Below are 22,814 nucleotides of genomic sequence, written 5' to 3'. Positions count from 1 at the left end.
TCGTGCTACAAGGAAGTGATTAAATCATAAATTGGACCGAAAATCAACATGTTTGATGTATGAATCTACACGGAGCGGTCCAACTCCAATTCAAATCGCCACTGCATCAGGCTGCAGGCATCTATGCAGCAACCCGTGCAAATGTGTTCCAATCAGTATCACATCATCATTAAATTTTGTATCACGTTGCGACCCCACGGTCGTTTCACTATATCGTCCTGACGATACAGGGCGGGTCATATAATTATAACGTATGACAAATTAAATCCCATGTTAGGATTGACTTTAAACATTAAAGAAGAACATTTTCGTGGACCGGGACCTTATATCCAAGATCGAGTCCAATCTACTTTTCAAGATTCGACCAGTTTGCAGTTGTTCAACACTTTCAGTCAATGAAATGAACTATTCATTAATGGTTTAATTTGAAAATTATTAAACAAACAATTAAATATCAATACATTATATATTTGCGACTTTAAAAACCCTTATTTGCTCAAAAGTGGCATACTGTCTCAAAACCATATAAAATGTACATCTGAAGTCAAATGCATTATTTATGATTAAGTACCACCACGAGAAATGTAATTCTCGGATGATCGATAAAGTAAGCTCAAAAATTACTAATCATTTATAGTGGTAGTCTCTAACATTCTTAAATAATAGCAAAACTCAGAAAATACCATTACCTTGTAATGTTATAAATATTCATTAAAGTTCATACATAAACTCAGTAATATTATTCATAATTAAGTACTTATTACCCCAGACGAATGTCCAGTTTAAGAAATATACTAAGTTCTCATTGAATTGAGCATAATCGTATCATCAATTACTGACAAGTCAGAAATTTGGACCTGAACAGATTTGAGTTTCTTTCAAATGGTGTAAATTATTAGTTCATGGTCAATAATGGTGTCGTCACGTGACTTAGAGAGCAAATCACGTGATCCAGAAAGTAAAGCGCATGATCTTCAGAGCGATTGTGATTTGTACACTGACAACTCTGGCGGGGTCACGTGGTTATACCTCGTTCTAGTTTGAAAGGTAAATCCACCTGAAAACATTAAGTTTATTAAACTAATGGAGAGACACTATTGTTACAAAACAATTAAGAAATTCCTGGCAAATAGCCAATTGGGTCCCGAAAGACGTCACAAAAAACGCAACAATAGAGAAAAGTAGTGTGGATCGTGTAAGTGTGTACATTACTAGAGACTGTTATTCAGGATACGCATTTCGTGAGGTTTAATGTGTAAGTACAGTAGTACATGTGATCATCGGAAAAGCCTCTATTTACTTAGAAACTGCAACTAGGCCGGCTTAATTTAAACTTACACTGAAAGTGAAGTTGGATAGGGTAGAAGAAGGCGAAGGGAAGAGAGAAGGTTCAACTCTGGTCCTCTTGTTTGGACTGGTAACAATGTGGAATGCTGAGGGGGCGTCCTGGTCTTCACTTGATCTCAGTCTACAGTAACTGCGCTTCCTAGGAGACAAGTATACGTTAGTGAGGCAAAAACATACGCAAGATGAACTAATCGTACGGTTTTGAATCCGTAAACTCTGTCGTGAGGAAGTCTATACCCAGTTTTGGACACAAGGATACATTTTCTCTTCTTAACTATGCTACGTGGTGGGGTGAGCAACCCTAAGCTGGAAGGGACTGTTCGAAAAAATTAAGTTGGTCAGTTATGGGTTTGATTAAGAGACGAGGTTGAACTGCTTCAAATATTGATTCTGTTGTGTTGACAACCATACCACAACCTTGAATTTGGACGATCATTCCAGACCTCCCTGCAAACGTTTAGTGAACCCTCACTACTAGTACTGGTGAACTGATAATACACCAGTATTGTTGAATTATGAGCATTAAATTGGTCTAAAACAGCCCAATTAACAGCCATGGTGTTTAAATCCCCAAATTATGAGATTTGGTAGTATTTAAATTCGAACATAAAGTTCACGTATAAATATACCGGGTGGTGGTGGTCTGACTACTCTGTAGTTAGAGGTATAATTCACACCAGGCGGTCTATATAGAGTCAGTTAGTAACGGTTCACTGATTTTAGAAGTAATTCCTTTATACGCGGGGTAATACAACCCTTGGGCTTCTGTCGAACGAATCGGTGAATTTACAAACCTACTAAACTTGGGGTGTATTATAAAGGCTTGGGACTGTGGATTACTTATTTTTGGGTGGTATGAATTTTAAAATTTGGTACTAGAGCGCTTAAGAAGGTGAAGTTAAAGTTAAAACTTGAATAACTTTCCCTTAGAGCCGGGAAAAATATCAATTGTAGCCGGTGCTGGCAGCATTTAAAATTCGGATTTAAAAAAACAAAATTGATCGATTTCGTGCCAGCTGATCATGTACCTTATCGGAATTTCAAAAGAATTTTATAACATCCTTAACAAATTTTACAATTCAGCCGAGCATCTTTATTGGTTATTAAATTCTTTACATAATTCACAGATCTGAAGTTTTGATTAGAATAAAGAATCTGTGGTTAAAAATTGTAAAAAGTGGTCTGATTCTGTTGAAGACAATTTATCATTCATCATGTTCATAGTTGACAACGTCACAACATTTTAACAATTTCACTACATACTTTGCAGGCTAAATTTATTGTTTTTTTGCCATGATATCAGCCATCTTATTTTAGATTAAACATCCTTGAAAACATCAATATTTGGAGTTAAGACCATGGGACCCGATGATGGTTTAAAGATAAATGCCCTAAAGTGCCCTAAAATTAGTTTCTGATATTCCTATTTTACTACGGTTGGGGCTGCGCCATAGACCCAACGTTAAATAACTAAGGCCAACACCACACTTTATGATTCAATTAAAAAGTGAAAATGAGCTTACATCTGAACACCGGTTCCATTACGATTAAAAGTCAGATAAAATAACTCCCAAAATATCCAACTCAATGCTCACCTGTCTTCAGGAGTGATGCGTACAGCGACTGGACGTTTGATCTCAGAAGTGCAAGTTCCGGTATTGGAATTGCAAGTTACCGCCGTGTTTGAAGTACAAGTTGGCGCGTTGTAGACGAGTTGAGGAGGGCAGTGGAGAACGGGGGTTCGGTTACTGAGAGTAGTGGTGGCTGGTGGGCTGTGTCGCTTGGGGGAGGTGGAGGAAACGCACGATAGAGCTTGCTTTAGAGACAGTTCTGAAAAGAGGTGTGGTTTTAACTTTTAGTTGGTAGTTTTCTTAACGGGGTCTGATATATTGGCAGAGATTTTGATTTGGCTTAATCTTGTGACTGAGGGTGGGACATACCAACGGTAACTCTCAGCCTGGTTATGTCGTGTCTTTGTAAACGATTTGAATACAGTGATGCGTAGTAAATAGTGAATAAAGGTCTCGCTAATAGATCTCATCAGATCACGGTATGTTAATCCTCCAGCCCCAAATTGAAATGTGATTTCAGTTGTAACAAACAAATTACGAGCAAACTTACTGGAAACTTTACAGTCAGAGTTCAGGTGGACCCCATGTTTAGCGTCACACTCAAGGTTATTGAGCGTCGTTTGAATTACTCTCCTTCTCAACGTATGGATGCACATGGCTGAAAAGTTTTGTAAATTATTATAAAAAGAAGCTGAGAGCTGTCATGAGTGGCATTCAGCAGTCAGTGGGTGTTTATACCTTCATTAGGGGGGAACCACCAACTTCAGCACAGATGGCGGCCCCCACAAATTATCGACCATTATGTATTTACAAAACGCAATATTATAGTGGTAAAATTATCTACCTTGACCAAACTTGACGTTCACTCGTAAGGGGTCCGATTTTGTGGCGCACATCTTGATAGTGTTTGGACACGTTCGTTCTGCGCACACCGCTTCACACTGAAAAATAATAAGTTTAATACAGGTCTGAAAAGAAAGATCACAGACATTTCGGACAAACGCTTTGAAAAATTTCTGATCAGATGCCGAAGTTTGCCCCTCCAAAGTTAAATTGAGGTCTGGCGTCCACCAGGTCAGTTCAAACACGTGAATCCCTCCTTTCAACTGGTTACAGCACTGATTTTGAACCTATTCTATTTGCGCGTACAAAGATTTCAGGTGGTAATGATTTTAGTTACAGAGTGAATGCATGGATTTGCCGGCAACCAAAGTAGTGCCGGCTGTTTTGATCATACTCTAATCAAATCTCATTGCCCTGCCTCAAAGCACAAGAGGACCATTAAAGCTCGTTAGGGGGAACAGTGTGCGTCACTTATTGTCCTCGCGGGACCTGAAAGTGCTACATTGACTCTAGATTTTGCGAATTCTCTTTGACAGGTCCAGCTACTCACAAACTAACTCCTCATTCTTCTAAACTTGTTGGCATGTTTGTGTGAAAAGAAGCGTGAATGAGGGCACCATGTGAGGAGGATAATTAAAAAACGAGGATCACGTGAGCTGGAATTATATGGTATTATTGGGTAATGCTCATAAGGGCCCGCATCGCAAGTGCGCCCAGCTGTTCGAGGAGGCTTCTCTTTGAACTATTCTTATCACCGCGCTCTGCTGCCGATAAAGTGGTCTATCAAACAGCGGAGGGTCACACCACTCACTAGAACACGCTATCAGCCGACCATGACTTGAAAAGTAGACCTTTATGGGCGGTCCGCGCTGCATCTGGCAGCAAATATCGTGTCAGAATATAGAATAGGGGGGCTGAAAGAGCAGTTAGATTTTATTACATATTTCTGTGGCTCACTGGACTGGAAACTCAAAGGGTGGCCGCTTGTGGGGTCGCAGAAGAAGATGGTAACGCTGCAATTCAAGGAGAGAAGGGACAATAGCGTACTATGGCTCTGTTGCATAATTTGATAAGCGTTACAAATGGGCCTGAGACACGTGTATCTCCTTTGTAGAGACAGATCAGTGACAGTGGAGAGTGAGTGAGCAGTGGAGATACTACAGACCACCATAACACCAACATGGCCCCTGTGCACAAGGGGTCCTGCACCCCGGCCCCGACTAAAACAATTCATTAGCGAGGGTTGATAGGGTTATCTCGTGATACCAATAGTGGCAATGGTAAGACCACCCAACCGGAGAGAAGTGAATCTTGTGGAGGAGTATTTCAAGCGTGAAAGAGTGGAGTATTTGTTATTGTGGGGGACTATTCCTCGTTTCAATATGGTAATTGCATGAACTGAGATGGAATTTATTTTAGCTGATATGTAAAAAAACACACCAACTAACAACATCTCCTCTGAAGACAACTTATAGTCCCGAAATTTTCTTAAATCCTCCCCCCTCCTATTAAATAAGTTCAATTAAATAATTCTGTTATTAGGTGGCGAAGTTTTAGTGCTAGAACAGGTCACAGTATGAAACACATCAGATCTCATGAATATCACGCAATTTACCATATCAAACTTTTAAGCGGAGACCACGAGTCAGCTGGAATTATGAATGTGGCTAAGGACCATGTTGAATCAAAAGGCACTTATCCCCAAAAAGCTGAACAGTTTACAAATTTGCCTCATGGAAGACTGTGGAGTCGGGACAAAAAAGCAACCCACCGGTGTGAGTAGTAATTATTGGGCTCTTTAAGTGGCTCTAATTTGCCATTTTAGAAATTCAGCAGACGGAAAACAGGGGAAACAATGTTGTCACATGATGTTGGGTCATGGTACCCAGTGGCTTTCACATAATTATACGACTCGTCATTACCTTAGGCTGTTCGGGGCCAGATTTGAATCCGGGAACGGAGATTTAAATATAAATTGAGTTCTAGTCAACTGTCTGGCTGAGCTAAACTTTGAGGATAAAATTAAAGATCCAGCCAGAATCATTGGAATACTTACTCAGAACAAAGCACTCAATCTTCTCAAGCCCTTAAGCCTGTGAATTTAAGTACAACATTGAATTTAGCATATTTCCGAGGTAAAAACAATGCCGTGAATGGAACCTAACAATCTCGTTCAAAACACAAAGTTTAATAAAAAGGTGGCTGTGAGCCCTAGGGTTCATGTTTAGTCGCTCTTTACACGAAGCTTAAGATCAAAGGAGCCCTCGGTCCTGAGGAATCGACTTTTCCACACTTTGAAATGAAGCAGACGCTAGGAGGGGAATGAGGCTCAGATAAACCTAGATAAATCTGGACTTTGAGGCCGGGGCCAGAGGGACTTATTTCTTTATTTGTAATTTTTTAGGGAAACTGATAAATGGGATGACCCTCTCAGTCATGAGTAATCTGAGGTTAGATAAAATTGAACTCGATTACCAGAATTGTTAGTGTCTCTCATGATAGTGCCCAGCTTTGAAGTACCACTATCAGGAACCCGTCTAACAGATATAAATACCTATATATATTATATATGTTCATATGCAAGCCTCTTGATTATATATATGTAGTAAGATTGTTAGTTCTACCAATCCTAGAATACCCTGCTACTTTATATTTGCTACCCATTGCCCATTTATAAAATGTTAACTCTGTACTGAATAGAGGGAAGTGACATGATTCTAAAACTACTACTGCCACCTCCCCCCTCCCGTACACATGACGGATTTACAATCCGGGGGAGCGCTACTCAACTGTCTCTAACTCTGTCTCTCTGTGCTCACTCAATCGAGCTTGTCATGCATGATCTGCTGCAAGACAAGCGGCCATTGTTTAGTAATCTCTGCTGAAAAAAGAAGAGCTGGCTACCTCACGCTGTGTGGGGGAGGTAGATATTGTAATTATAGCACCAGATTTACATATACTGTTGTTACAGTGCAGAACAATGGTAGCGCGAGCAAACAAGCAGATGTAGCACTCTAACAAGATGTGTCATGTATTGGGAATGTGAGGATCAGACACCAGCTCTCTCTCTCTCTCTCTCTCTCTCTCTCTCTCTCTCTCTCTCTCTCTCTCTCTCTCTCTCTCTCTCTCTCTCTCTCTCTCTCTCTCTCTCTCTCTCTCTCTCTCTCTCTCTCTCTCTCTCTCTCTCTCTCTCTCTCTCTCTCTCTCTCTCTCTCTCTCTCTCTCTCTCTCTCTCTCTCTCTCTCTCTCTCTCTCTCTCTCTCTCTCTCTCTCTCTCTCTCTCTCTCTCTCTCTCTCTCTCTCTCTCTCTCTCTCTCTCTCTCTCTCTCTCTCTCTCTCTCTCTCTCTCTCTCTCTCTCTCTCTCTCTCTCTCTCTCTCTCTCTCTCTCTCTCTCTCTCTCTCTCTCTCTCTCTCTCTCTCTCTCTCTCTCTCTCTCTCTCTCTCTCTCTCTCTCTCTCTCTCTCTCTCTCTCTCTCTCTCTCTCTCTCTCTCTCTCTCTCTCTCTCTCTCTCTCTCTCTCTCTCTCTCTCTCTCTCTCTCTCTCTCTCTCTCTCTCTAGCTCCTCTCTTCTCTCCACCCCCACATTATACTGACATTATACTGTCACCAGTACGAGATGTTTTACACAATGTTACAAACTACTGAGTTGGAGCAAGAGAGCAGCGGGGGTGTTTAACAATCCTCCTTCTCTCAAGCACCGCCACCAGATTAGCTCTGTTTGTCACGTGACTACCATATAAGGTATTGCTCGTGTCACGTGACTTCAGCCCCGCTATCCAATGATGAGTGGCTGCTAGCGGACACTGGACAGCTAGCAACCGTTAGGTCATGGTCAATGATGCAACTCACGGAGTGAGCTGCGCCCTTAAACTTGGGAAAATGGCAGCATCTAATTTAGTCATCATCATCAGCATTGTGTTAAGATATAATTTATAGAACGTAGCTGTACTTAAGAGATCGAGAGGTTTTAATTAAAATATCCGTAAGTGCCGAATTAAAAGTAGATTGCAAATAGATGGAGACGGTGAAAATCGGAACGCGGGGGCGTAGCACATTGATTGCGGTGCAGTGGCGTGATCTGCAAGACACAATACCAAATATGGTAGTCACGTGACCAGAAGGCCATAGAAGAGCAGTGCCGGAGCCTTTAGTTGGACCTCAATCATTTATCAGGAGCAGGAATAGTGGCCTGTTATTTGTGGAGGTAAGATAATGTGTGACCTGTGAGATTCAGCCCGCAGCAATACTAACAAATAACTACGGCCAGCGTTTTAACATGTTCATTTGTACAGTTCATTGTGATTTTGCCGCAATTCATCTCCCGCCCACGCCCGGTCACACACTCAGTATGGAACAAACCCTTGAGGATTCCAGTTTGTAGACTTTCACGACAGGGTTCGGTGACAGAAATTTAATTACCATCAAAAATTTCCCCAATAAATAAATTATTTTGCAAGCCCTAATAAATAAAAGGACGGTTGTAAAAATGGTGATACAGAATAAAGCCGAGTGATCTAACACCCAAGTACATGTCTAACTTTGGGTAGGATCACACCTTGCATAATTTAAACAATTTCTTAATTAAGAAAGCATGCTCAAAAAGAAGTATTACCTTGAAGAGTGGAGCAGCTCGTTTCCTGGTATCAGGGTGAGAGAAAGCAGATCTCTTGAAGTACCATGTGGTGTGAGGGATTATCCGTCTCAAGTGATCTCTCATTATCCCCGTCCAACCTGAGAGGAGGGGAGTGTTAGGGGCGGAGGGAGGGAGGGAGGGAGGGGTGAAGGGAGGGAGGGAGGGGTGAAGGGAGGGAGGGAGGGGTGAAGGGAGGGAGGGAGGGGTGAAGGGAGGGAGGGAGGGAGGGGTGAAGGGAGGGAGGGAGGGGGAAGGGAGGGAGGGAGGGAGGGGGTATAAGTGGTTAAAATGAGAGCTGAACTTTAGAAAGTTACATGACAAACAAATTATATGTTTTGAAGAAGTTTAATGTCCAGGTCATAGTCTAGAGGTTAACGCTAAAGTTTAGTGTCGAGCTCAGAGTTTACAGCTTAAAGTCTACCTTAGTGTCTATTTTATAGTTTAGCTCAAAGTTTATATTATTCCACAGTATGTACTCCAATATGTGCCAATCAGTTTCAGATCACGTGTCATATTATCTTATTTAACCGCAGTTTTGATACCTTCAGCTCAACAATTCATCTGAAGTTCCCAGGCTCCTTCTCTTCGCTTTATTTATCTATTATTTTTGCTTTGTTCCCAACTGTGAACTGTTTAGACGATAAATTACAGTAACTGTTACTCAGCAACAACTGGCGGTACATGGGAAAGGGAATGGAACGTTTACTTTTCACTGTAGTTACAGTATACAGTGTAACATATATATATACAGTATAGTGGCGAACTCATTGTTCTTTCTAGACAAAGTAGCCGAGTTATTAGACATTGTTGTGGAGAAGTCATATACCTTGAGCTGTGAGCATATACTTCAATTTTCGGTGCGATAAAGTGATGAGGCTAAACAATAAGTTTCATCAAAGAATTGTGTGCACTACGATTTAAAAGTAGGATTTAATTACATAACGGACATAATAACTAGCAGTTTTATTATTATATTTTGACAAATTCACCGATCTTTTGGACGGGTCTTGTGTTAGAGAGGGTATGTTAATTAAGAATGTCTCTCATTTCGAAATGGCCGCACAGTGTCTGTTTCAAAATCTAAATACTGTGCTCTGCAGAATTTGTAAAGTATGTTGTATGTTATCACATAAGTTATTTGAGTTTGATTGTAATTCATGAGAAGGGGTTTGACAAGATTCTCATAACATTACTCTGCTAAATTTAGGAGGATATTAAACTTTAATTCCATAAAACTAGAAACCAGAAAATTAGCTTGCTACTTAAAAGAACTCGTGGAGAGTGTGGTATTTTACAAAATACTGAAGTACCTTGTCTAATATGCCTTCTTACTCCCGCCCTCAACTTCTAGCCTTTACCTACTTTACGTATAATAATGGTGGTCAGGACACTGGACACATTAAACTAAGTACACAATCCATCTAACTGTACTATATATCTTGTGAAAAAAGGTCGGGATATCATGGACTGTAGCTGTGGTATAAAAGTTTGGACCAAGAGAGTAAATCTGCGAGCACAAAAGTAATAAGCAATAAGCTGAAAACTTTGGTTAAACGTTGGTGTGACGGACTAACAAACTACTTGAGCAACTAAACGAACTCACCCTCTCTCAAAGCTCCAGCAGTTCGGCCCAGAGGGATTATAGAGTGTAACTCTGAAATGGACAGTGCGAAGGAGGTGTTCGGGGTGGGATATAACTGAAAATAAAAGGTGTTACTAAGGTGTTACAACAACTAAGAGGTGTTAGTTCGGGCTAGAACGAAGAAAGTTTGAGGAAAAGGGGGGAAGCGTATGATTAAAATTGATATTATAGAAATAATATTGATCATTTTAATGAAAAGTTTGCTGTTTCGTAGGGTTAAATTTATCTCGATACTTAAATTAATTCCCAGAAGTAAGCCAGCCACAATCTTACTCAAACACATAATTCGTGGTAATCGAATCAACAGATTCCTATATAATTATATAACCGACGTATTCGTACAAAATTTCAAGTTCTACGGTGGTTAAAATTAATTTAGACTTTATCGGCGTTTTTCCCATTTTGACAACTTCACAACGTCGGCCAGCACGGCGTTCGAATCTAATATTAATATAATTATAAGTATTAACTCATGAAAGGGGCCGGGTTATGTAACTGATAAAAATATGATAAGACAGCAACTTATTGGGGAATTTATGACCGAAATTTGATCGGAAATATAGGGTAAATACATACGGGGTACGAAATGTAGAGGACCTTAATAAACACTATTGGACGTTACAGCTAAGCTATCTCCTCAATTGATTTTACACACAATCTGGTGATCAACTTTATGTAATTTAATTTACTTTAGATAATTTACTAAGATAATTTGACTTCGTTGACAGATTGATTGGCGGAAACCTTCAACTGTAACTGTAAACGTGAAAATTTCAGAGCTTGACTAAGAAATATAATATGCTCAACGGCATTTTATCTTTTTATATAGGAACACTACCATTGTGATGTTATCAACTTGTATAAAGTAGTAATGCCGTTCGTGCCCCCAACATGGAATCTAGTAACTATAAGTCTCACTACACAGTACACTTCGCATACTATTATTGCATATAAGTAAAGTAGAAGAGTTAAGCTGCGTCTCAAGATTCAATTCTGTGCTGACAAAGGAGGAAAATATTTGGAGTTTCTAACTTTCAAAATTCAGAAGTACAAAAGCGAAAGCAAGAGATCTTTGAGTTTGATAAGATGGAAACAAAGAAGCTAACTATACTTATGTCTATTGTCTAAACTTATGTACGTATAGATTTACGGCATAAGCCGAACTAAATATTTGCGAAGATCAACTTACTTTTTCTGTAGAAAAATTCTGATCAGTGGTAATAAATTGAGTAATAATGTAAACCTTCAATTTCATTTGCATTTGACAATCTAACGGAATTCCCGAATTCCTCAAGAAACGTAAAATACTATGAGCCATCTCCCGATGGTGACCTCGAGAATCCATCAGCTAATCCTTCGTTGCTTCTGTCACAGAAATGCTAAACGAATAGTTTCTTTCAGCTATAAACAAAATTTGCAAATTTATCAACGAAACCGCGCACTATACCGAATCGCTGCAGAGTCAAACCTTGGTTAACAGTAAACTTGCCTCGAATTCTATCTATATTCTATGAACCATACTATCGTACACTTGGTACTTTTATTTTTTGGTACTTTTAATGTCCCACTCAAATTAGAACTCGTATCACCAGGTCATCCTATATTGTAGCGGATTATTCTATGTTCGGTGTGCGAATAATGCCACATCAGTATGAGTAAGATCATTCATGATGAGCAATAATGTGGTTTTCAAGAATTTTCGTAAGTTATGGGCGCTTATTGTTTTCTATCATTGATATTCAATATATTACTAATATGTACCAGGCATCAGATTAAAAATTCACCAACGGAAACACGAAAAAGTGATACGAACGTCGCGGCGACACGCTATTGTACATACTTATAAATTAGAATGATTAATTATTATTCCAGCCGTGAAATCTATGGTGAGTTATTGTATCATTTCATTTCTTATGAAGAAAACAAACATTCCCTTTTGCGTCAGGATAACTGGAAAATGTTTGTTTCGACGAAAGATATAGATCTTCGGAGCTCACACTGCTCCTAAAATCTGGATATTAATCTCGCCTCGGACCGCGAATGAGAATTTGAGGCGCTTCTACCGATCGAGTCATGTCATCTATAGTATTAGTTATTACATAAATTATTTTAGACTACAGCTCTTAAAACAGTGTTTAGTTAATAATGTTCACATCAGAGTAGAGCAATTTGATAATCGTTCGAGAACAAAAGAAGTGTCCGTGTAATGTAATAAGTAGTAGTGTTGTTGAAAGTAACACATTCTTACCCCCATGAAAAAGTTGCCGAACAATTACCACAGGAACCGAGACTGGCGAACCCTCTTCAAAGTTTTACGTCTTGTAAACTAGACTACGTTAGATGAAAAGGTTTAAAGAACAATTGTCACGAAGTAATATACTGAAGAACTAGCTCAATTCCAATCTCTTCACAACATCAAAACATGTTAACGATGACGATTACGATGTGACTTGGTGACTAGCCCAATCGAGTGTTCATGCTCGCCGTTTAATGAGACAGTGTTCAATAGACGCGTCGATTGAAAGCCATTCGACCTATTCCTACGCCAACAATGAACTTAAATTGATCGAAACAAAAGATTTGCAGGACGAATCAAGTGACGGAAAGTTCCAACCTTAAAGCCGGTAAGTTCTTTTTTTCTTGAGAGATTAAGTTTATTGGACTCATGATCTGTGATGAGCGCCTTTGATCTTGCAGCTTAGCTGTCCTTTTGAGGCAGGGGGAGTCCACCAGGTAATTAGAATCTATGAGCCACATTTGATACATTATCGACCTAAAGGGTGAAGGAGAGGGGGACCAGGGGACCTGCCCGATACAAAGCTCCGGCAAATTAGGGCAGGTAACAGCTGAGTCTGAACCACAACACCGTGTAAAAGCTAGACTCGGTAAGGAGCACTAAGTCTAAATGCAGTGCTGCACCCAGCTGTTAGAAGGAGATGGGCGACCCCATGACATATTACAAACTCAGCGAGCTGGAGCCTATATGGTGCTCAAAGGAAAGTGGAATCAGTGAAATTCGATGAAAGACCCGTCATCCAAGGCACTCAACTATAGCGACAATCTCCTTAATAAACTTATCGTTCGTGCCGTGCCTAAGTATCGGTAGATTAAGGTTCGCGATGTTACAGTTACGCCAGCAGTTAAGCGATCAAACGCAAACAGGAGTACGAATGATTGAGTTAGGTCGACTAAGGACTCACTAACCTGGGAGTTACTCAGCGGGTCCTCGTTCTCAGGGTAAAAGCTCGATTTCAAACTCTTCAACAGCTCCATCTGCTTCTCGTAAAACTGTCTTGTCAGTTCCAATTCCTTGCTCTTCATATCACACTGTGCTGGCAGGAAGGATTCTAGCGTAACCATCGGCTGAACAACGTTAACGGGCATTTCAAATCAAAATATGACCACTCGCTGCATCTGCGCTGGATACAATGATGGTCGTCAGCTGATCACGCGTTGGACACGTGATCAATCACGCGACCATCACTTGATCTTATTCTGACGCGCGGAGCTAGTCAGTCAATTGTAAATCGGGCGCAAACAAAGGACAAAAGTAGTTGAAAGTATTCCGAAAACCGCTCCAAATCGGTAGCCTATACGCCAAGTGGTCAGACGAGTGACAGGGCCCTTAAATCACGTGACTCCGTACTCTAACAGCTGAAAACCCCCGGAATAACCACCCGTAAATTCCCCGGAGTGGAAGAGAGAGAGTCAAGGTGCGTGTCAGAGAATAAGAGGTTCAGAGTAAACGGGGAACCTCCAATGAGGGTTCCACCCAGGCAACCACGTGAAACATTACTACCTAATAGTAATAGTTCACATCATGAAAAACTGCAACATATTATACCATCTCTCTAAACCACCGTGATTGTGGATTACAAAGAGAAGAAATTTAAGATGAGGCAAGAGCGAATATTACTGTTAGTGTTTATTATATGTGTCAAGAGATAAGTAATTCCATACGGTGATGTGCCGTTATCGTATCGAGCTACGAGCTTTGTCGTTAAACCTAATCACAATGGAGGTGCAGACACTATATTTATTATTTCTTGTAACTACATACTTAGAAGTCTGTGGTCATTAAGTTTGAGTCATCATCAAATGTCGTTGTAGTCAGAACGTATCAGAATTTCAAAGTATCTACAATGGACAATCTGCTATAATCACAGCCCGGTGTCCGGGCCGAGCGTTCAATATTTAACCGGAAATAAGGTCGGATTTTTCACCAAACTGTGATCGGTCAAAATTATGGATGGCCTAAATTATGAACAGAAAAGAAACATTTGTCAAAAACAAATACCTAGGGAACATTTTTGAAGAGTAATAATTCAGGCGCAATTTTAATGTTTGTTCGTTACTCGAAGTCAATTAAACAGAAATCTCATCGATAAACAAAGTACACTGTGCAGATTAAACAAATCCAATAAATCATTGCTAAAATTAACAGAAAACCCTTTCACCATTAAAGAACCACTGTAACACCAACGGTTATAAAACGCCATTGTACCGGTAAAGAACCACCACGGGTGTTCTCAGATTATTACACAGTAGCTATCAACTGGACTGCATTTGTACAATAATATTATACACGTAAAGCAATGAGAGTATTGTAAAAATATAGGTTCAAAATATGGTTTGACAAAACGAGCGGCCAGAATCATGGGCTAGCAAAGAGGGCAAATTTCTCAAATAAGGGCCGTCTACAAATGGGCCGCTAAGGTATTTGGTCCGGGATCATCAGCTCGTCCGGAACTTGGTGTTCCCGAGCTAGCTCAGTGTTATCTTACTCTGTAGTCTGTACTTATAGATTTTAAGTTTTCAATCAGTCAGCAGTCAGATCAGTAGTAAATTTTGGGTATTCAGTGTGAATATAATTTCGGAATATGGGGTTGGAAATAAACCTATGTTAAATTTTCTGTGGTCAGTGCTTTTGATCAATGATACTTTTTCATTAAGTTTGATGGGTTTGAAAAAAGTTTTACCAGCTCCCACAGAGCCACACAAGTGGGCTGCGATCCTATTCTTAGTGTTTAAAGTGCCGACAGGGTCAGCTGGTTTGGGAATACGCTTCAAAGGTACAACGTCACCCGGCCCCGTAACTAATGAAGCGTTGCAAATAAGTAGGTACATAAAAACCTAAAGACGGCAGTCTGGTTTTAAGTGCTCACCCAGTTGTAACCAATTACTTTTGTGGTATAGCTGCAGATTACTGAAACATAAATTTGGTTATCAGTAACGAGATCAGTTGTGATCTAAGATGATTTGGGGGACCGAAGATTTTTTTCGTCAGTTTTCAAGAATAAATGACCAATGGCAATGACCCCCCACCAATGCCAGGACTTGGAGTTTAAGTACCTACCTAAATCGAGGGAATGATTATGATCCGTTATATATTTAATGGGGATGATCGCGATGGAGATTTTCGTTTACATTTACAATCAGACTAGAATTTAGACTACAGGAATTTGTTATCAGCCAAAAATATTTTCGGCAAAAACAAAAGAAATCATAGATAGCCGATATTTATACTACTTTGGCTGATAAATTATTAAAAGAAGACAATCTGAAGAAGCTACACACAAACCCAAAGTGATAAGTGAACTCATGCCACTTCAAGTTCAATTAACAATTTAGAGGTCCAAGGAGCAGCTGGGCAACACACGTGTTTGTGAAATGGCATTCTCGGTTGAAGAACAATATAAAATGTATACAACGTAAGGCGGCCACCACGAGCTGTAGGGCTACAAAAAAATTTTCAGGTCAATGCCGGAATGTAGGTACATCCCTCGAAAGATGAAGGTACGTGACTTAGAAAATCGTAATTTATTCTCCAAACTTTATTCACGTATCAATTGTACAAACTCACGGACTCACGCGGAGCCCAAAGTAAAGCCCAAAAGTCACAAATTGAATCTAAAAATCATGCTTGGTGCTCTTTCGAAGTTGAGGTCCAGAGACGAATATCAATAATCAACGTCAAATTGTATTTTATGTAGAACAAAATGAATTGAACGAGAGGCCTGTAAATATGACCACCAAGGTGGAATGTGGATCTACGTCGGACGTCACAGGTCCCTGCCCTTAAGTCCTCCTTCCTCATAAATAAAAAGGAAATGATTCAAAGGCCAGATCGCATGCGTTCTAAGCTGAATTAGCATTATCACTTGTAGTGAGCTTAGTGAGCTCGCTAAACACCTTCAACTCAGTATTACGCTATTTTGATTGAAACACACGCCCACACATTCCTCAATTTCAGGTGAAAACACTACAAGTCACACTGTGACAGAAGTTAAAGTAAGGTATCAAAAGACCACCCACATACCAAGATGAAAACTACGGGCAAAACAGGGTCCGCTACCTTCTTACTTACCTTTCAACAACTGGTGGTGGCCTGCAGAGACAAAAGGATCTAGCTCAAAGCTCGTGGCACAAGATTGGAATTGTTGCACCAATATGACGAGAGTACTCATCCTCAGATTTTAATAGTGCAGAGATTTAAACGTTTCAGAGCAACATCATACATGGGTTATCTTTTAGAAAAGCTTCAGACCATTGGTTAAGCCAGCTTTTTGGCCTTGCTTAGCTGAAGAATGCGTCGTGTTTCAGGTCCCCTCCGAGGGTCGACTCCAGTTTGAAAACTGTGACAATATACGTTGTGTCTGCAGAGTTTACCTCTAAAGTTTGCTCGGCAGTTGGTCGCTGCCACAACAAGTTACGGGTCGGCGTGTGCCGCCCACTAACGAGCAAGCTCGTTGCTCTAGCATTCCTGTTACATTTCGTGTGCAGAGTTGTCAAAAAACGACTCAAATATGTCAAAATATGCATGATTTGATTTACGGATCAAGTCAACTTATAATCCGCAGTTTAAAGGTTGAAATATAAAAATTTGTCAAGCTGGCAGTCGGAGTAGTTCAGGGGATACTTAGCGCTCGCTTCAAGGAATGAGGGGCGGGGTTATGCTATGTAGTGCTCAACACTACTCGGACTCCTTATCTTACTTTCTACTAAGCTAAACTCAAGTTCTTAAAATTAATTTGCCCCAAACGTCACCGATCTGTCGACCTTACTTATAACGATTAAACTATTTACGATAGTCTTTTAATCTAAAATACGATGATTGAGTGTTTAAAAATCTAGAGATTCAAAATTTTAAGACGGAAAAGCTGTGATTTGCAGAAGTTTGTGCCCTATACTCTAGTAGCAGGGCATAGTTGAGTGTGCACTTCGATGTATACGATTTCTGACAACACAGGGTTGTTTGTTAGGTCATTCTAAACCAGAATCGTTTAGGTGGACAATTTGTTTCGCTAGAGACAACCCTACAGGGCAAATTTTCTAAATTACCCTCAGTCGCGTATACGGGATTTTTGTATTTCGGTTCCTGAAGGTCATGGAGACTTTATTTTTAGCGTAAAATTACCGCAGTGGCCACATTTATATACAACTTATTAATCAATGTATGGTCTAAAATTGTTTGTTCCCGAGATATCTGCAAAAAACTAATTTAAGCTCAGGCGTAGGCACAAATTTCATCAAATTTGTATCTCAGCTTCTGAAGGTCTTAGCGACTCAAACTTTCGCTTAAAATGACCGCAATGCACATGTTTATATTGGCACTATAAAGGTCATAAAGGTCCAAAATGCTTGCTTTTGGAAAAAATCCAGAAAAACTGATTTTCACTGGGGCGAGTGAAAAAAATCTACTCTAGAAGCTAATTGAAATCGAGTATGCAGTTTGGTGTCTACAAATTTTCTAGAAACCAGGTCCTTTGTAAGGTTATTCTGGATCAGAATTGATAAGGTACGCAATTTCTATCAGTAGTCCCAACCCTAGGGGGGAAATTTCTAAATTACTCACAGGCGCAAATATATTACTTTTGTATCTCGGCTTCAGAACTTTGTAGGGGCCTCTCTTTTAGCTCAAACTAACTGCAAAAGCCACATTTACATGTATATACAAGCAATAAAGCAACATAGGGTTTATAGTGCTTAGCTTTGGAGATATTCATTAAAAACTGTTTTAACTTTCGTGCATCCTAAAATATTAACATCAAACATGTAATTAATTTTGGTATCCTGGGCTAAAAATGTCTTACGGACACTTTACTTGCAGCACAGCAAAATTTTCAGCATGAACACATTCAGATAATATTTATGGAGCAACACAAATTAGTTTCAGAAGCTCCTTCCAGCTATCTTATCTTATCCCCAAATGTATACATCTAATTACCATCTCTCTGGCTACTTCAAACCACTTCAATCCCCAAATTTATACATGAACATCTAACTATCTCGTTATAGCTACCACAAGTTGGGCTCTCTCCAGTACTGTTGGACTATTATGGCTAATCAACTTCAATCCCACCTCAATCCTCATGAAGTAGAATCTACTTCTAGCTACCTTTAATTCTGCTACCTCCATGCCATGCCTATATCTACCTAGCTACCACCAGCACGTTATAATTTTAGCTCTTTCTAGCAACCTCTGAATGCTACCTCCTGCTCTATACAGGTACCACCAGTGGGCAGAAACCACTAATTCAAGCTCTTTTCACCTACTTCGGCTACATCTATTTAGCTACTACTGCAAGGCCCCCTGGCCCTCTAACCTCTGCTCTTTCTAGCAAACTTAACTTAAGCTACCTCTTGCCTTTTATAGCACCGCCAGCAACAATTTATTCTGGCTCTTTCCGGCTGCCTCAGCTGCATTCAACAATTTCCAGCTCATTGAGGAAGAGGAAACCTGCTATTTCTAGTAACCTCTGAATGCTACTTCCTGCTCTATCTAGCTTCCACCAACACCCACTAATTATTGTTCAGCTACCACCAGCACCTGCAAATTCTAGTCCTATCCAGCAAACTCAGACTACATTATGCTATAAACAGAAAGCACAAGCACCCTCAAATTCTAGCTGAAGCCTGGAGGTAGCACGAATTAGGTAAAAACAGATAGAATTTGAGAGTGCTCAACCAACTGAATATGGATGGATGTAGCCCGAAGTAGCTAGAAGAAGCTAAAATTTGTGGGTACCGTTTGCTAGTGTTAGCTGGATAGAGCAGAAAGTAGTCTGAGGTTGCTTAATAGGGCTAGAATTTGCAGGTGCTGGCGATAGCTGAACAGAGTAGGAGTAAATCTGAGGTTGATGGATAGGGCTAGAATTTGCAGGTGCTAGTGGTAACATTTAAACAACAATTATTGGGTGTTGGTGGAAGCTAGATAGAGCAGGTAATAGTATTCAGAGATTGCTAGAAGGAGCTAGAGTGGAGGTAGCAGGATTGAAGGAAACTAGAAGTAGATTCTACTACATGAGGTTGGATTGGAGTTGATTAGCCATAATAGCCAAACAGTACTGGAGAGAGCCCAACTTGTGGTAAAAACGGGATCCCGGCTTAATCCCGATCCCTAATCCCGGTCTTAATCCCGGTCCTGGCACTTTTTCCCAGTCCCAGTCCCGGCCAAACAAGCGGTCCCGGTCGAGCCTTGGCTTTAACGAGATGGAAGCAACCAGGGAGATGGTCAGATGTATAAATTTGGGGATTGAAGTGGTTTGAAGTAGCCAGAGAGATGGTTAGATGTATACATTTGGGGATAAGATAAGATAGCTGGAAGGAGCTTCTGAAATTGAATTGTGTTGCTCCATAAATTTTATCTGAATGTGTTCATGCTGAAAATTTTGCTGTGCTGCAAGTAAAGTGTCTGTAAGACTTTTTTAGCCCAGGATACCAAAATTAATTACATGTTTGATGTTAATATTTTAGGATGCACGAAAGTTAAAACAGTTTTTAATGAATATCTCCAAAGCTTAGCACTATAAACCCTATGTTGCTTTATTGCTTGTATGTAAATGTGCCTTTTGCAGTTAGTTTGAGCTAAAAGAGAGGCCCCTACAACGTTCTGAAGCCGAGATACAAAAGTCATATATTTGCGCCTGAGGGTAATTTAGAAATTTCCCCCCTAGGGTTGGGACTACTGATAGAAATTGCATACCTTATCAATTCTGATCCAGAATGACCTTACAAAGGACCTGGTTTCTAGAATTGTTGTAGACACCAAATTGCATACTCGATTTCAATTAGCTTCTAGAGTAGATTTTTTTCACTCGCCTGAGTGAAAATCAGTTTTTCTGGATTTTTTCCAAAAGCAAGCATTTTGGACCTTTATGACCTTTATAGTGTCAATATAAACATGTGCATTGCGGTCATTTTAAGCGAAAGTTTGAGTCGCTAAGACCTTCAGAAGCTGAGATACAAATTTGATGAAATTTGTGCCTACGCCTGAGCTTAAATTAGTTTTTTGCAGATATCTCGGGAACAAACAATTTTAGACCATACATTGATTAATAAGTTGTATATAAATGTGGCCACTGCGGTAATTTTACGCCAAAAATAAAGTCTCCATGACCTTCAGGAACCGAAATACAAAAATCCCGTATACGCGACTGAGGGTAATTTAGAAAATTTGCCCTGTAGGGTTGTCTCTAGCGAAACAAATTGTCCACCTAAACGATTCTGGTTTAGAATGACCTAACAAACAACCCTGTGTTGTCAGAAATCGTATACATCGAAGTGCACACTCAACTATGCCCTGCTACTAGAGTACTAAGTAGCTCCCAAATTGTACCTCGTTTTACCAGGTGCAGTTGTTGCTTTCCCCAAGAATGCCAGCCATTCGGAGATCTACCATGTTCCAATATTGCAGTCCAAAGCACTGCGTGAGTATGACTTACCCTTACGGCAGTCATAATTCCATATCCAGTGCCTGTAGTGCTGACTATCCAGTGCTACATGAATCTCAAGTACATGAGAAGCAGCCGAGTCAGCACCACTACTGCTGTCACGTGACACCAAATAAGCAGTGTGGGAGTATAGTGTGTGGGGGTTGATAGCGCGGCTGTGTGTGTATGTGATCGAGACATGCTACTTCGCCTCCTCAACTGCTAGCTCTGGATCTAGAGTTTTCTATGGAAGTCGTGGGAGGCTAAAGTAGGAGGGTACTTCGTTCTTCGGAACGTGGTTAGTGAGATTCATTGTGTAATGACCTCCGCGGTTAATGAAATAGATGAAAGAGACGTTGATAATGTCACATCAGGGAACTACAACATACTAGGATTGGAGAACTACAACATTATAGGATTGGAGAAGGCAAAAGTAAAAGTGTGTTAAACGTTTAGGTCGTGTACTCATAATGTAGTAGGTCGCTAAACATAGAAAGTACAACTTGATAACACATAAGTCTAGGTATTCTAGGAATGAAGTACATTGGCTGATCAGATATTGTGGCTCGGAATGGAAAGCGCATTCTAATAACACGTGACAGCCTGAAACCATAAGCAATTAGCACGTGCCAAAAATAAGGTTCTCTTGTCAATCTAAGCAAAATAATGCTGATCAATAAAGTACAATGTGATTGGAAGCGACAATATTTAGACAGCAAAATGATTCCGAACTTAATATTATGTCAGAAATAAGAAATTGAACTTCAGTCTGTCAAAAAAAGATCAAGGCGCATATACCTTTACAATTATGAGCAACTACAAGGTGTTGCTACTGAACCGTTACAAAGTGGCTGTTGGACTTTCTCGATATAAATATATCCGAGCACTAAAATTAACCACCGCCAAAATCGCAATATTTTTAGCCACTAGGGGCACGTCGACGCTGGATTTGTTGCTTTGTGCTTTAGACAGACCTCGTTACCTTACTAGACGTTTGACAGCGTGTAGCCTGTCACGTGACTTCATCCCCTGCTCTGATTGGCTACCCTGCTGATCAGGTCTGTTCTTATTGGCGGGTAGGAGGCCCTGCTGTGAGTCTCGTTAGAGCAATGAACTGAAGAGTGGCAGGGTGAGCGGATGTGGAGGTTCACATGACCAGCCCCCGTCCTCCCCCATTGGACCGCACTGACACCTCTCAATTAATCAATTAGCTCACCACACTCTCCCCGAGATTCTCTTCCGGCCCATAACCCGGTATAGAGAAGTACAGGGCCCGACACCCACTCAGCTAACAAGCGGGAGGCAGTTCACCTCTCCTCCCGCCCACCTTCCCCCACCCTCTCAGTCACTCCTCCGTCTCATACGGCATACCTCCACCGTCTAACACTCTAACATATACCACAGCTCTACAGGACCAAAGCTGCATCTGCTCTGGTTCAGGCATCCCCTTCAAACAGAGGAGTCCTGAGAAAATGTCGACAAGGAAGGGCCCCAATTAACTCCTTCAAGCAGAGCATGTTATTGGCATTAAGAGTAACTCTAACATCCTCGATTGTATGGGTTCCCTTTAATTGACCGCCCAACTTTTAGTTATCCGTCAAACCTTCAGATACTTCGCACTAATTCTCGCAATGGAGGCATACTGAAAACTGAAAACTGAAAACTGAAAACTGAAAACTGAAAACTGAATAATTGATAATTCATTCAATTTCATGTCCAAACTCCAAACACTTAAGCTACAGCAAAAAAAACACCACCTTCTAGAAATAATTCACTACAACCATGAGATTAGAATAGATTGTCTGTAAGTAGTAAATTATTCGTAGAAAACTTCCTCAACATCGGTCACTGGAACAGAAGCAAGAAAAGAAGAAATACAAGTTTATCTGAAAAAATACAACTTCTTCAACTGATTGTGTATCTGTGCATGTTCTTTTGAACAGCTTCACTGAGATTGTACTAGCAGCTTGTTTAATTATTCTCTGACTTTCCAGGAATCGGGAAAATGAAGGTATATTGTATCGAAATAGATAATTTGACCACTAGACCCTTTTAGAATTTATAC

At 40.3% G+C, this 22,814-nt stretch overlaps 2 protein-coding genes across 2 annotated transcripts in view; both read right to left on the bottom strand.

Moving 5' to 3' along the window:
- Window positions 1–22,814, bottom strand: part of LOC134814078 (modifier of protein aggregation 4-like) — a 61,916-nt gene that overhangs the window by 37,631 nt on the left and 1,471 nt on the right. The window lies entirely within an intron of this gene.
- On the bottom strand, window positions 409–13,453 carry LOC134814038 (uncharacterized). The gene is made up of 8 exons (XM_063822021.1): window positions 13,242–13,453; window positions 9,999–10,092; window positions 8,375–8,493; window positions 3,763–3,859; window positions 3,469–3,576; window positions 2,943–3,177; window positions 1,339–1,486; window positions 409–1,057 (listed from the first exon to the last, which is right to left on the bottom strand). The coding sequence occupies exons 1-8, from the start codon at window positions 13,419–13,421 to the stop codon at window positions 1,016–1,018; spliced, it is 1,023 nt and encodes a 340-aa protein (XP_063678091.1). The 5' UTR covers window positions 13,422–13,453; the 3' UTR covers window positions 409–1,015.

This window comes from Bolinopsis microptera, chromosome 1 (genome assembly GCF_026151205.1).
Source record: "Bolinopsis microptera isolate Bmic1 chromosome 1, MBARI_Bmic_1.0, whole genome shotgun sequence".
Classification (NCBI taxonomy): domain Eukaryota; kingdom Metazoa; phylum Ctenophora; class Tentaculata; order Lobata; family Bolinopsidae; genus Bolinopsis; species Bolinopsis microptera.
This window is presented reverse-complemented; position numbering and strand designations above follow the sequence as displayed.